The 16,002-nt window shown below is 31.8% G+C and overlaps 2 protein-coding genes across 2 annotated transcripts; one reads left to right on the top strand and one right to left on the bottom strand.

Moving 5' to 3' along the window:
- The first annotated feature begins 3,760 nt into the window (after window positions 1–3,760).
- MLO2 (MLO family protein 2) lies at window positions 3,761–8,655 on the top strand. Its single transcript, NM_001348446.1, has 14 exons — window positions 3,761–4,026; window positions 4,604–4,661; window positions 4,753–4,973; window positions 5,372–5,488; window positions 5,607–5,667; window positions 5,958–6,052; window positions 6,349–6,423; window positions 6,502–6,590; window positions 6,938–6,987; window positions 7,306–7,346; window positions 7,442–7,651; window positions 7,752–7,819; window positions 8,086–8,146; window positions 8,242–8,655. Exons 1-14 carry the CDS (start codon window positions 3,898–3,900, stop codon window positions 8,479–8,481), a joined length of 1,515 nt encoding a protein of 504 aa, NP_001335375.1. The 5' UTR covers window positions 3,761–3,897; the 3' UTR covers window positions 8,482–8,655.
- A 396-nt stretch (window positions 8,656–9,051) lies between these two features.
- LOC101261051 (guanosine nucleotide diphosphate dissociation inhibitor 2) lies at window positions 9,052–15,363 on the bottom strand. Its single transcript, XM_004244738.4, has 13 exons — window positions 15,101–15,363; window positions 13,801–13,863; window positions 13,637–13,720; window positions 13,440–13,547; window positions 13,146–13,318; window positions 12,421–12,532; window positions 12,248–12,328; window positions 12,074–12,136; window positions 11,887–11,988; window positions 11,509–11,633; window positions 10,614–10,824; window positions 10,454–10,528; window positions 9,052–9,297 (listed from the first exon to the last, which is right to left on the bottom strand). The coding sequence occupies exons 1-13, from the start codon at window positions 15,185–15,187 to the stop codon at window positions 9,247–9,249; spliced, it is 1,335 nt and encodes a 444-aa protein (XP_004244786.1). The 5' UTR covers window positions 15,188–15,363; the 3' UTR covers window positions 9,052–9,246.
- Window positions 15,364–16,002: the final 639 nt, after the last annotated feature.

Here is a 16,002-nt window from a genome sequence, read left to right as displayed (position 1 = left end):
TATAATTACGCTACTCTTAAATAGAAATTTTGAGTTCGAGAGTTGTGTATAAAAAAATTTAGTTAAAAGTCTCTTATTAATAAAATTCGTAATGTGTAATTTAAATTTAATTAAATATTCAATAAAAAAATTTGAATAGAAAAAGATACGTGTAATAATTTGATAGATCAACTTCCCTTTTCATTGGAGTTCAATCAACTTTTTATAAAGCAGAATAAAGTGTCCTTTTTATCCAACCTTTTCTCTTCTTTTTTTTTCTTTTATTAATTCATTTGTTTTGTTGGTATTGAATTTTTATGAACTTAAGATGAATAAACCAAATTGATATTTCGAAGAAGATGTTAGGTATCTTAGGAAATCCACAAACGTGATTATTAATGGATTTGAAAAATATTTTTTAAAAAACTAAAAAGTCTAACTTATTTGTAAAAAGAAAAAAAGAGAGTTTAAATTAGTTTGACATAAAACAATATATTAACACTTAATTAATTCATTAGCTGTCATATTCGAGCTTCACCATAACAGAATAATTAAAAACATGTACTACATAATCAATTTGTTCATGGATTTGCACCTTATCCTAAATATAAGCTACATCAATTACTTTTGGATCAATTCAGTATGATGATTATAAGTTTAATCGAATATAATTCTAATTAAAATTCTGAATCTATAATAAAAATTGAATATGTATATAATTTTAATTTAAAATTTAATCACTTAAAAAAATTAAAATTTAAAACTTATAAACTTTAAATAATAACTCTGTCAATATTAATAGTTTAATCATTAATGTGAACTTAAGAAAACACGGTTGCATTTGTGAAAACCAACAAAGTAGAATAGAGTGACATTTTCTAAACTTTATTACATAATTTACGATGTGAATATATTCTTCTGAATAATTATACAGTAGTCACCCTTTTTGTTTTCTCCACCTTCTGTTTTTTTTAAAAAATCCAAGTATACAATAAAATTGTATATTTGTTTTTACTAAATAAAATAATATCTAGTGAGTATATGGTGGAGTATTATGAAAAATGACAAAAAATGATTTGTTAATTCGTAGGTATTCTTCGAATAAATTCTAAAAATATGCGTTTTTTTTGTGGGTGGGTGGGTGGGGGGATTATGTGTGAGATCACATCTAGAGGTATAGTTTTTGCCCTTTTTGTTAGTTTTACTGTATTTCTAATGTTTGGTATATGTTTTTTTTTTTAAATTCAATATTTGTTATATTTGGTCCATCATAATCTTTTGTGTTGTAAATTGTAATAAGATTTGATAAGATTTTCTTAACATTTATGGTTTGATATTTATTTTCACAACTTTCACCAAATTTAGCATATATAACATGTTAAAAAATTGACTCTCATTTTTTACGAATAAAAGATCATATCATATAAAAGAAATTTTTATACATTCTTTTTTAAACTTTTGTGCATAATTAAATGATATCATACAAATTTAGAACACAAAAAATATATGTGCTTACCGATATTGAAGGTATCAAATCACTTCTTGCAAGCTGTCATGAGACAAACAAGCATTGAAGATTTCCACATTATGATATTCAATTTTATATCAATTATTTATCTCGTTTTATTTGTTAAATTTTAGTTTAATGTATCTATTAAGAAATATATTGATTGGTATACTAAATTTTGTCATTTTATATCTGTTAATAAATATTATCTCAAATATATTTACTTATTATATTTTTTAAAATCATCAACCTAATGTTAATAAATTAATATTATAATAAAAAGAAAAAATTATCCTTTATTAATTTGTCAAAATTAATCAAAAAAGAAAAAAGAGACATTAAATTAAAAAGTATTTACCAACTAATTGTGGAAAACACCTGGGAAGAAACTTTGGCTAATTCGACTCTTTTTATTTACTTTTGGAAGACTTTGACTTTGCTATACTAACCCACTTGACTATGAGGATGATCCTTTTTCTATTTTTTCTTTTAATTTGTAAATTAATATTTGATCATAAAATTTTTAAGTTCAATTTGGAAATAAAAAGATTTTTGTAAAAAATTATGGGCTACAATAAGTTGTAATATTTTTTTTATTATATATCATTTTCCGTATAGAATAAAAGTAGTTTTAAAATTATTACTAAATATACAAAAATAACATTTTTTAAAAATTAACTAAAAAAAATGTCACGTTAATTAGGAGTTATGGAATAATTAATTTGTTGCCAACTATTTAAATTCCCACTCCCTCTAGAATTTATAGGCAGTTCCCATTTATTGGTAAAACAAATTTGTTAAACTGATTTATGTTAAAACTTCAAATTTTTCAACTTGAGGGAAAAAATTCTTGTCATATGCATGTGGACAACAGAGAAGTTAAAATTTTTGTTAAATCTTTTTTTTATTTGTTTTATCTGGTGTCTGATATCTATAGTATCAAAATTTAATAAATTTTTAGATTTTTATCAAAAATTTTTATATTAAAAGATAAATAATATTTGATGAAAAATAACTTTTTACCTAAAAAAAATCGAACTCAAAATCTTTAATTAAGATAAAAAAATATTTATCGTTAGCTCGATTGTTACTAGTCAACTATCAAATGCATAAGAGGTCAAGAACATGGGGGAGGGCCCAATAAAGAATTCTTCTGATGACCATTTCATTCTTTTTGAGAAAATGAAAAAATATAGTGTGTTTGGTATAATGAAAAATATTTTTTAAAAAATGTTTTTTAATTTTTTTTATATTTGGTTGGGGTAAATTTTGAAAAATATTTTTCAAATTAATTCATTTTGTTCAAAATTAAGGAAAATGACTTTCTTTCAAAAATTAAGGAAAATATTTTTCAAAGCTCTCTTTCAATTTCAAATTGCATTTTTTTAGAAAAAACATCAATTTTTTAAAAATATTTTCAATTTCAAAATTTTATTTTTTCATTCGATCTCTGACCAGCTTCCCCCCGCCCCCAACACCATCCCTCCCCCAAAAAATTAATTTTGCTTCTACCACAAAAAAATATTTTCAATTTCATAAATCTTTTTGTATTCTAGTAAAAATAAAAGATATTCCTCAAAATATTTTTCATGCATAAATCAAACAATAAAAATCATTTTCAAAAAATATTTTCTACTCACCAACTAAATATGAGAAAATAATTCTAAAATCTACTTATTTTCCAGGAAAACATTTTCTTTTCCTACGTACCAAACACACCCATAGTCCTTCATATTTTGTTGTAAGTTCAAAATAGCACTTGAATTATTAATTGAATAATTTTAATCTCTTTCAAATATATCAAACTATGATTATTAGATTTAATTGGAACAAGAACAACAGAGATAAAAAAAACAATAGAAATTTCCTTCAACATTTCAAAACCTCAATACAAAAAAAAAAAAAAAAGAAGAAAGAAAAAAAAGGGCAAATTATATAATATTCTTAAACAATGTGAATAGAAAAAAAAGGGCAAATTAAAAAATTTCTTTTACTGTCAATACTTTTGACCCTTTATCCAAAAAAAATAAATGTCAGGCAACAAAATAAATCAATCTAAGAGAATTTGCACATCAAAAAGTTGCATAAAAACTATTGAAGTATACTTTAAAATAACATAAATATTAAAAATTGTACTTTCATTAAATTTGACATTTAGAATTTGATAAATATCTAACAAAAAAAAAAATTGCTCATTTTTGACACTTCAAAGAATCAAAATTGATTAAGTAATACTTTAAGGGACTATTTTGAACCAACTATCAAAACATAAGGGACAATCTTTGTCATTTTCTTTCTTCTTCTTTCTGGGTAACTTCCAATCCACAAACCTAGTAGAATCAACATAGTGTTTTTCATCTTAAATCTTATATATATAGAGGTTTTCTTGGATATTTATTTGTAGTCAAAAGATGTCAGGAGGTGGAGGAGATGAAGGAACAAGTTTAGAATTTACACCAACATGGATTGTTGCCTTAGTATGCACTGTCATAGTTGCTATATCTCTTCTTGTTGAAAGAATTATTCACTATGGTGGCAAGGTGAATTATAAAAATTTTCTTGATTTTTGTTATATGTTGGTTTTTATAGTAATTTACTATTATACTTTCTGATATGTGTCATGTATATTTTCTTAAATCATCCAAGTTTAATAAATAAGACTATCATAAATTGACTAGATTTACGCTGATCGATAGCTAGTTTCAGTAGTTTCTTGCAGAAAAACAAAACTTTCTTGAATTTTGTCTTTGGCTTTTTTGTATTTAAATTTTATTATCGAGTCACTTTGAAGAAAATTTGAATCAAGAAATGAAAAGTGACTTTTTGAGATAAAAAACTAGTAGTTAAGTAATTATCTGAGAAATCAACTCCCTATGTTGCTCAGACTCATAAAAAATGTTGCAGCACCTGTTTTTGGATGATTCAGAACATGCGCTCATTGACATGTTTGAAGAGTTCGACCAACATAGCTGATATGTAACATGTTTCTTTTCTTGGTCAACCAATTCTCCTTAGACAAAGAGTTATTATTATTTGTTGTTGAGTATAACATTTCTAAAGTTCTGCTAAAAGAGCAATCTTTGATGATATGAGTAACAATTGTGATTTTTATGACAGTATTTGCTCAAGAAAAACCAAAAGCCACTCTATGAAGCCTTACAAAAGATCAAAGAAGGTAAAATTCCAACTTCTGTTTGTGTAATTCTGTTTTTACTTTAAAGATGTCTGATTAGTCCATATTCTGAAAAACATGATGAATTATGCAGAGTTGATGTTGTTGGGATTCATATCACTGTTATTGACAGTGTTACAAGCGAGAATTCTTAAAATATGCATCCCTAAACACTTGACTAATCACTGGCTCCCTTGTAAAAAAGATGATGATGTGAATGACTCTGTCCACTTCCAGACTAATTTCTTCTCTTTGATTCCGGGAGGAAGGCGCCTTCTTTCTGGATCTGCTAATTCTGGTTATTGTGAGGCTAAGGTATGTCTAAATTAAAGGCAGCTCGGTGGACTAAGCTCCTGTAGTTTACATGTTAGAAGAAAATTGGATTGTTTTGTGTGAAAGGAATGGGCCACATTGGGATATATTGCATGTGCCATTTAGTTTTACGTTGTATATCTGCAAGAGGATGTTCTGATCACATAACGACAACTCTTACCATTGTGCCAAGACTCTCTTCAACTACACTATTTGCTTTTCTCTCCATCACCCGAATTGTGAAAATAGCTAACAAAAGGGGAATTTAATTGCCAATCAAGATTCATAAACACAGTTTAAGTTCATATGCTGATGAACTTGTGATGTTTTTTTTTTTTTTTTATAATATGCCCTTGTTGATGTGTCATTTCTATATACTTTCTCCTGTTGGAACTTAACAGGACAAGGCGCCATTGCTATCTCTCACAGCATTGCATCATCTCCATACATTTATCTTTGTGCTGGCTGTTTCACATGTTACTTTCTCAGCTCTTACAATTCTATTTGGAGGTATAAAGGTAAGGTTTTCAGTCATCTTGCTTTAGGTTTCTGAATTCATCATACGGATTAGTTACATCCTCCCTCAGCCCCCTTCGTCTTTCACTTATACACGATGACCTTGGGTTATCTGCACAGATACGTCAATGGAAATCTTGGGAGGATTCTATCAAGAAAGAGGAATATAATCCTGAAGAAGGTATATTGCCTAATAACTGCTCTGTCTCATTAGTATACTTCCCTTTGAACTAAATTGGACACAAAAAGTTTGCATAAGTACAGAGTACTCACAAGTCAAGATTTTAGGTTCTGTGATTGACAGCAAGTTAAGTTGACCTACAACAAGAAGAAATTCTTCGTATCAAGCACGATATATTATGATCTGAAAAATGTAGTAGAACTGATAGTGTATTCATCAGAATTTAACACTTTTCAACATAGAGTGATCTACCTTGTTGTCATCCTAATGAGGATATATTGTATCTGCAGTACTTCGATCAAAAGTTACTCATGTTCATGATCATGACTTTATCAAGGGCCGGTTTCTAGGATTTGGTAAAAGATCAACTTTATTAGGTTGGCTGGTAAGCGCAGAGAATCTTGCATCTTAATCATCCCTTAAAGCATATTTTCATTTCTATATACATGTGTTGATGTGTATGTATGTGCCTGTATATATATCCAACGGATTAAGTTACACAAATAATGTGAGAAGTATTTACATCGTTAGTGTATATAAGTTGAATCCATTAGTATATTACCTCTTTGGAACATGATCAAATGTGTATTTCTGCAAGTTTCTTATTACACATTTTGCTTCTATGCATCGTCAATATGTTAGGCGAGTCTAATATTTTTCTATTTTGCTCGTGATTCTCAGCATTCCTTCGTCAAGCAATTCTTTGGATCTGTCACAAAATTAGACTATACAACCTTGAGGCTTGGCTTCATTATGGTACATTTACATTAATATACTGGTTTAATCTCTTTATTTCTCCATGAAGCTCAGCTTATGCTGAATTTTCCTCCTTAGACTCATTGCAAGAAGAATCCAAAGTTCGATTTTCACAAGTATATGACACGCGTGCTTGAAGCTGATTTCAAGAAAGTTGTTGGGATTAGGTGAGTTACACAATGGTTACCAAGTGTACAAAATGGAAAGAAAACAATGAAGCATTGAAATATTGTCAGTATAACATGATGATATCCCTAACAAGAAAAATCCTCATTTCTCCTCTTAGAGGTTTTCGTGTGTTTACCTCAACGACCAACATCATTTTCTTGATGTAACTTATCGACAGGTTCAACATTTTTATCCAAACAAGTAACTAATTCTCTATATATATAACTTCTTCACTTGAAAAAAAGACGGTACTTGATGCTTATAAATTATTTTTTAGTCGGAGTCAAACGTGCTCTTAGTTCCTTTTGATTTTCAACTTGCTGAACATTTACTATTGTTTATGCAGCTGGTATCTTTGGGTATTTGTGGTCTTGTTCCTATTGCTTAATGTTCATGGTGAGCTATATCATTTACTGTTTCATCCCCTTTTCATGATTTAGCATAACTTCATTTGGTTTTGAGCCTAGTTTAAGAGCTCATGTTTTAATTATTTCCCCCTCTGTCATTTTCTCCTTCTATATGTTTTGAAGGGGAGCCTTGAAGCAACGTTTAAGTTGTCTCCGTGTGACCTGTAAGTCACAGGATAGAGACGTAGGTTGTCTTGTATCATACCCTTGAAGTGTGGCCCTTGAACTCTGCTAACTTGGGATGCTTTGTGCGCAAGGCTGCCCTTAGGTTCCTGTTTTTTGTTTCTCACTCATTTTCTATTTGTAGGCTGGCACACATACTTTTGGATAGCATTTGTTCCCTTTGGTGTAAGTAATAAGTACTATTAAGTAGTAATCGTTGTCATTACACCTTTGAGCTATCGAAAATCCTGAAAAATGGTTATATTATTGTGATTATGCAGCTTTTGCTAGCTGTGGGGACTAAACTAGAGCATGTAATAACTCAACTTGCTGGAGAGGTTGCTGCAAAGCACATCGCGGTAGAAGGAGATTTAGTTGTGAAGCCATCAGATGATCATTTCTGGTTTCATAGACCGCGACTAGTCCTTTTCCTCATTCATATCATCCTTTTCCAGAACTCCTTTGAGATTGCATTTTTCTTCTGGATTTGGGTAATCTTAAAAAACATAGATGTAACAATTGGTATTAAGCTTTTCGATTCATATTTCATTCCATTAGTAATTGACATTATTGCGTTTTGTTCACTGAAAGGCTCAATATCGTTTCAACTCCTGCATCATGGGACAAGTTGGTTATATTATCCCTCGACTTGTCATAGGGTAAGTTTCCCCCTTCTTTCTCCTCTAGACGAGGAAAATGCTTACTTGCATAAGGTATTTACACCAAACCAAACTATGTAACCATGTGGATCACAAACACGTCTTGTGTCCACTTGCTGCTCAAATATCGTATCTATTTAAGTCCAATATGTCTTACCATTAACGCGTCCACGCCAAATTATGCTATAGTTGAAAAGAGGTTTAGATTTCACATATATGTGAACTCTAAACATGCTATTACATAATCTAATTGAGTTCTTTTGCAGGGTGTTTGTTCAATTCCTTTGCAGTTATAGTACTCTACCACTATATGCAATTGTCACACAGGTGCATCTTTCTTCTACCAACAAAGTACTTGCCATTTTGGTTTTATAGATTGTTTTACTTATGACTTTCTTTCATTTGATGCATGATGAATGCAGATGGGAAGTTCATTCAAGAAAGAAATATTCGACGAGCATATACAAGAAGGGCTACTTGTTTGGGCTAACAAGGCTAGAAGGAGAGCTGTCAATGGCTCAAACCAAGTGGAACATAAAGAGTCCACTTCTCTTATGTCTGTGCAGCTAGCGCAAGTAGGAACACAAGAATCTGCTATGGAAGAGGGCAATGGGGGAGAAATTAGTCACGCGAACGACCAACTCAACTCCAAAGTAAATTAAGCCAACAACCAACAGTCCTCAGATCTCTCAAAGCTGTTATGACTGTAAAGGAACTTGTAAAAAGTGATTAATGCAGTACATATAGTAGCCTCAGGAAGAAAGGAATGGTTTGAAATTTGTTTGAAGTAAACTCTGTATTAATATATGTTTCATTGTTTTTCCCCTCTTTTTTAATTCAGTACTATGATTGACTATGGACCAATGTTGTCACAACTTACTGATATTTTTCGAGTCCAGCTCACTGAACTTAACGCCCTGAATTAAGAATGTATTTACTATAACATTGAACAAAAACATAGAGGGATTAAACCAGAAAACCAATTGTGTATTGTGTGCGCATACTGTCTCAGACAAAATCTTCACAAAAATCAAAAGGCCAACAAAGTCAAAACACAATTTTAAACCTTTAAACTCCTACTTCCAGAAAAATCTGAAATTGGATAATAAATTAATAAAACCAAATTTAGTTTCAGCATCGACGACATCTGAATCCCACATCTAGGTTCAGCCTCCGCCAATAATAGCAAGGGGAGAGGGAAGGAGGGAAACCGGCGTCTATGCACCTCCAAGTTCAAGAAAAGTGATTGTATTTTTAAACATTACATAGGTTTGTTGAAGGAAGAAAAAAACAACATTTGATCTATAGTATAAAAGAAAATCCATCATAAATTAGTCCCCCTTCTACAGCAACACCCTCAGAATCCCATCGACAAATCTAGTAATCCAGCAGCAAAATATGTGAAAGTACAAAAGTAAAGGAATTCATCATTCTTCCGCAGCACTCGCGGCACTTAGGTCCACATTGAGGTCAAGAACCTGAACAAGATAAACAATTGAGTCAACTCACATAGTTCCTTCAAAGCTCAATATAGTTATTACAATAATGGCACCTTTTAAATGAAATCTAGCGATTGAAAAGTAGAATAAGCTACAAGTCTTCTTTTCTTTGGCCTCCATTACCAACCAACTTCCCCCACCCCCCCTCCTTTACTCCTGGCAGCAGGAAAAAAGTGGCGGACCAAACAGTGATTGCCTAGGAAAAGTACCTTTTGATACAATAACGGTACATCTAGAAAAGTACCGTAGATTCAAATGCTAGTAACTATGCTTCATATTATCTGTGTGGCCACCGGTACACGCAACATATATCTACACCTTTACCACACGAATTGGAGAAAGACGCAAGAAGACAAACAAAACTATAGAAGCTATGACAAATTAATAGCATCAAATATACCTTTGTGAACTAACCAAAGAAAGCACATGTAGATCATTATTGAAAAAAAGAAAAAGAAAGAAATCGACATTTTAGTGTGACTTAACTAATTAATTTATGTTCTCAAGCCCTTTATTAGCGGGATTTAATGCCAATGTTCTGCTGAATTTTCCTTACTCAACTAATTCAATTTTGGTCTCTTTTCTTGATTAGAAGAGTATAGAAGCAGAGACTAGAGGTTTTTTTTTTCTTTTGATAACCACAAAGGTAAAGGAGTTCTCTGGACAGGAGTCACGACGATATGTCCCTTTTCTGAATTTTCATAATTATAGTTCACTTCATGAAAATAGACTTCTATTCTTCATCCCGTATACTCCTTCCACTAATGTTATCCTTCTCAGAGTAAAAGAAATCAATTAGTGACATCTCAAAGCTCTTTGAGAGAAATATACAGCAAAACACAAAAAATTAAAATGTATACATCAGAAAAAATGGTTAACCGAAGTTATATTTTGCAAATAACATTTAAATGATAGCAAGACATGCTTCTGAGATAGCACATTGCGAAATGAAAGTTCAGGCACTACACGGCAAAATGTCTAAGTCACTTTTCAGAAATTGAATATTTTGGAAATTCGAAGTTTTCAAAGTGTGTTGGCAAAAGAGAAGCTATCTGCAATGACAATTAGATCTGTCCTAGTATTCTCTAAAGTACGTAATGGAAAGACCAAAGTCAGGTAAATACTAACTCAATACCTTTCCAGTTATTTTTGTGTACAAATTGAGCACATCATCTACAGTCGACTCAAAGTGAGTTGTTGCATCATAGCTCTGTTCAAATACAGAATACAATAAATTTATGTTACATTATCTTTCAGAAGTATGATTTTCAAAGTAAAATTTAAGAGAGACTCACAGTTGAAACAAAACAATTGTCCAAGGTGCACTCATTGACAGGTTCAGATCGGTCATAAGTTTCATAGACGATCTCATCCACTGGCCCTAGAAGACTGACGCCTGGCTTCAGTTCATTCTCTGGGTTATCAGTTTCTGCCTCTGTTGAGACAAATGCAATGAATTTCCCCTTTGGAGCAACATTATGAGTGTAAGAACAGCAGAACAGGTACCTGAAGAACCAAATGTTGGCATAAGGTATGTAAGAAAACTTTAGTTCTTAATTGTATGACTTTTTTAAAAGAACAAATCTGAATTCAGTGCTAGTGCTGGATCAAGCATTTTAAGGAAATCGCCCAGTCTTCAGTGCCATAACAACACCCACCAGCCCACAAACAGAAGCAGAAAATAGTGTAAAGAGTTACAAGAAAAAGGTCTCCATGGCCTTTTTCTGCCTACAAACGAATCTTGATGATAGGTACATATTGAAAAGTGTGTATAATACAACAAAAATACCCAGTATAATCCACAGGTGGAGTGTACAATAACATGAACAAACCAGAAAGACATGAGAGGAAGGGGAAATATTTGAAAATGCGAGACTCTGCAAAAATTAACTAATTAAATGAAATATGAAAATGCAGTCCACATTCATTTCTTAGGAGGCAAAGGAGGTCTGTATATCTTAGCAAATTGTGGAGCTAACAATCTTTTCTAATGAATGTAACCACATTGAACCAGGCTTTCACATGAAATATTTTTCAGTACCCAAGAAAGAATCTAGTTGACTAATATGCCTGTTTAGTAAATGAATGAGCATGTAATGAAGTAGATTTTATTTGCAAGTGATTTGTTATACTTCCAGCTCAGCCGGGAGAATATAAGTAAAAGTTTTTCTAAGATACTATAATACTTACATATCTGATTTGCGACCCAACTGCTTCTGAGGTAGGATAATCTGCACAGAGTGAGATTCGCTGGTATTTGGAATTGGGTGGCTCATAATTGCGATAGCTCTTGCAACTTTGCTAACCTTCCTCACCTTCAAATATCATGTTTTGCTTTTAGTAACTCATCAAGCCACTTATAAAAAGATCAGGTATCCTCATAACAAGTAGTTTGACTACTTCCACTTATAAACAAGTGAAATATAGATTTCTAGGAAACAGGTATATCATGTATCCATGATCTACCCTTACTTATACTCAAAGATCATGCCGGGTATTATAGATCCAGAAGCCTATTCAAATTATTGGCAACAGAGCAGTTATCTCAACAGGTAGAAAAACATTTACCTTGGAGGGCAAGTAGGAAGGATCACATACAACTTTCTTGCACTTTGCAGTTTCCCCTTCTGAAGTAACACCACAGACCTTTCCTTCTGCATCAAACTCTACCTGGGATTTGAAGATGGCATCTTCAGAGGACTCAAAATTACATAAATATTTCCTTTTGCAAAAAGGTACAGAGCGGAAATACTACCTTGCATTCAGGTTTATTCAACATGTAGGTCCCACCATAGACAGCACTCAATCGAGCAAATGCCTAAATTAGCAAACAGATGTTAACAGCGATACTTATATTAAATGAAACAGAACTTGGAAAGTACAAAACATCGGCATAAGGGTAAACGACAAAATGACTCAAGGCTAATACCTGGGGGAGCTCTCCTAATCCATACAAAGGATAAATATATGGTGATCCTCCTTGGAAACGAGCAAGAGACTCAGCATATAGCTGTCATATTATAGATAATAAAAACTTCACACATCCACACAAACCTTAAGCAAGATAAGCAGGAAATTCAAAAGCAAACTACTGTATTTCACCTTCATTCTCTTCACAGTATCCAGTGCTGGTTCATCTAGGTAGCGATCATCCCTATGCAGTGCCAATGCATGACCAATGAAGTCAACAGTGTTGTCATCAAGACCATATTTTCTGTAAAAATTACCACATAACCATTAGCAAGAATAGACTTTGTATGAATTAATAATGAACTACCGAAAGAAAAAAAAACTATCTACTAATCCCGACAATCATGTAAAGTAATCACAAATCAACAGTTACCAAATCACAAATTCACACTTCATAATATAACCTTCTTCTCTGAAAAGCTTAACAGTAGGGATCATCCTCATTGTCTTAAACTGTTAATGGAGACAGATAAAGCTGAAAAGTTTATATTTACATAGTCAGTAGAAACATTACACTTCACCAGTTTGTGATCCTTCAAGAAAATTGATTCTTTTTGCTATAAAGAGGGATAAAGCAGTAAAACACAAGTTTCTATTTTCTAATACAAAAATTATTTGAGGCAAGCATAGTGTTCAGCAAAAAAGAAAGATTAACTTGGCAGTATAGAAATGTGATGACAACAAGCAACATTTCTAGCGCCTCTCAATAAATTACTGACGTGTTCTTTTCAAGATGCTCTATGATATAGGCACACAAGGAAACTAGACTGGGACTATCTTACATGAAAATGTTTTCAAATTAGTCTATGTAAAACTGAACATTACAAAAAAAAAGAAGCAAGAGATCAAGAGTGTACGCAATAAGCTCTCTTGTGGTAACTTTTGTTAGATCCATCCCTTCATGCGTTTTAGGATCACTTTCTTTATAATCTTGAACATAAATAAAAAACTTTCGAGCACGTCGCTTCTCAAAAATGCCCATCAGAGGAGATTTAAGAGCCTCCATGTCAGTAGCTGGCACCTTGTGCACCTATTATCAGGTATAACAATATTTCAGGTTAGAAAAAAGCTATACAAAAAGCAATTTAACACTCCAAACGACGTAATTGTACCAAACATGTAAAGACCACATACATGAAAAACAACCATACCTTTCCTTTGTTATACACAAAGCTTCCATCAACAGCTTTAAAGTATAAATATTTTGTGACATCGGTATGAATTAGCACCCGCACAAGAGCACCATTTGCCATAATAAACTGCTCCCAAAAAGAAAAGATTTAGAAGAACACAAACAATGGAAGGTTTTGTTTCTGTGAACAGATATACAAAGAAAAAAGGGAAAAACCTTAGGAATCATGTCAACATTGTAATCTCTACTAGAACCCAGTTCAGCTGGAGGTTTATCACTTCCTTTAAACCTCTTCCAAAGCTGAAACATATTAACTCTATCAGACAAATAGGAGAAACAAATAGCACAAATGAATCATGCCCAAGATTTAAGGAAATTACCTGGACAAGATTGAGGGAAGTTGATTCTCCTCCATAGTAGTCATTTCTGTCCATGTGCAGAACCTATTTCACACGAAATAAGCATAAAACAATCACCAGACAACTAAAATAATATAAAAAAAGAATGTAAACCATGTTTCAAATGATATCTGTTTCCTTTCTACCCCCAAAATATTATTTCCCTTTATGTTTCTTTCTCTAAAACTGAACCGATACATAAACGGAAAGCATTAAAACCCATAATGACCCAATTTAGTTATACGCCATAGGTTTTACGACGGAAAGCTAGTGCACATAATCACATCAAATAAGTATACCTCCAAGTTACGCTCGCCTGATAACTCAACTTTAGTGCTCATGAACATGAACTAGCTAGGCCAACATATCTTTTATAGTGATGGTGTTATCAAATGTACTCAGATAAATCACCGATAAATGAAGACAACTAATATACCTTAACAATGAAGATCCATCATTTAAAAAACGGTCAAATCAAATGTATATCAATCAAACTTTGCATCAAAATTCTATCATATCATCCCCATATAAAATTGATTACTCTCTTGCATTACGCTTTTGTAGATAAATAAACTCAAAATATTAAATCCCATAATGAACCAATTTAGTAAATACACCATAGGTTCTACGACGAAAAGCTCATGCACATACATCCAAATAAGTATATCTCCAAGTTACACTCGCCTGATAACTCAAATTTAGTAATGAACTAATTAAACCAAGGTAGCTTTTTTAGAAGGATGGTGTTACCCAATGTACGCAAAGAAATCACCGGTAAATGAAGATCGATCATTGAAAAAAAAAAAGAGGGTCAAATTAGATATATATCAATCAAATTTTGCATCAAAATTCTATCGTACCAATTCCCATGTAAAGTTGATTACTCTCTTGCATTTGGTTTTATAGATTAATAAACTCAAAGGATTAAATCCCACAACGACCCAATTCAGTTAAATACACAATCTGTTCTAAAACGAAAAAAAAAAAACCTTGCACATAATCACACCCAAATAAGTATATACGTCCAAGTTACACTTCCCTGATAACTCAAATTTAGTAACTCATCAACTAGTTATGCCAAGGTAGCTTTTTTACAATAATGGTGTCATCAAATGTACTCAAAACAAATGAAGATCGATCATTCCAAAAGAAAAGGTCAAATCAATCAAATTTCGCATCAAAAAAATTTCAGCGTTATCAGATCAGATCCAATTATAAGAAGAAAACAAAATGAAATAAGATCGAACAAAAACAAATAGCGATCTGGTGAAAAATTGAATACCTTAAGACCATCAACAGATAGAAGACCGCTAAGGATGCATTCCTTGAGACCTGTACCAAGCACAATCACATCATATTCTTCATCCATTGTTGGATCAACTCAGAGAAATTGAAAAAAAAGAGAGGGTAGAATTGGATGATTAGGGTTCTGTATTGGTCAAGCTAAATATCAGAGAAGTGGGTAAGAACTTTGTATATTATATTCAAAAAGTCTAATAAAGAAAAAGAATGCATGATGATAGATCAAGGAAAATAATTCTCAATTTTTTTTAATTTTTTTTTACTTTAAATTTTATATAATATGGTGAAACTTTTTTGGCATATAAAATTATTTAGGTTAATTTTTTTTTAATTTTCATGTATATTCTTACCGGTTGTTTTTTCTTCTAACCTCTCGCGTGTGTTATCTATTGATGAGTTCTTGCTTGCTTCTTTAATTTTATTCTATTGGATATTTTTTGCGCAAATGTTTAATTTTTTTATTATATAGTTGAAGTTTAAATTATGAATGATCCGAACTCAAGAGTCTGATCATACAAATAATTTGAATATTGTAATAGTTAAATTTTTTTCTTGTGACTTCTTCGTGTGTCTGTCTTCATTTCAAAAAGTTAGCTTTTTCGATTTTCTCCAACCAGTCTAGCTAGATAAACATGACCTTTAATTTGGCATCAGCCGGTAACTATGATCCTTAATTTTGGGTGTACACAAGTAGACACTTAGGATCCGTTTGCTAGGAGGTATTAATCTAAATAATACATGGATTAAATTTTCGTCCAACAAAAACATTGTTTAGTTACTTTTTTAGCCTAATCCATGGATTAATTATACCTCATACAAGGTCTTATTTTATCCCTAGAAAAGGGAGGGGATAAGACCCCTAAATGACTAAACTATCCTCAA

This window comes from Solanum lycopersicum, chromosome 8 (assembly GCF_036512215.1).
Source record: "Solanum lycopersicum chromosome 8, SLM_r2.1".
Taxonomy (NCBI): Eukaryota; Viridiplantae; Streptophyta; class Magnoliopsida; order Solanales; family Solanaceae; genus Solanum; species Solanum lycopersicum.
The sequence above is the reverse complement of the archived record's forward strand: the minus strand, read 5'-3'. Positions and strand labels throughout refer to the sequence as shown.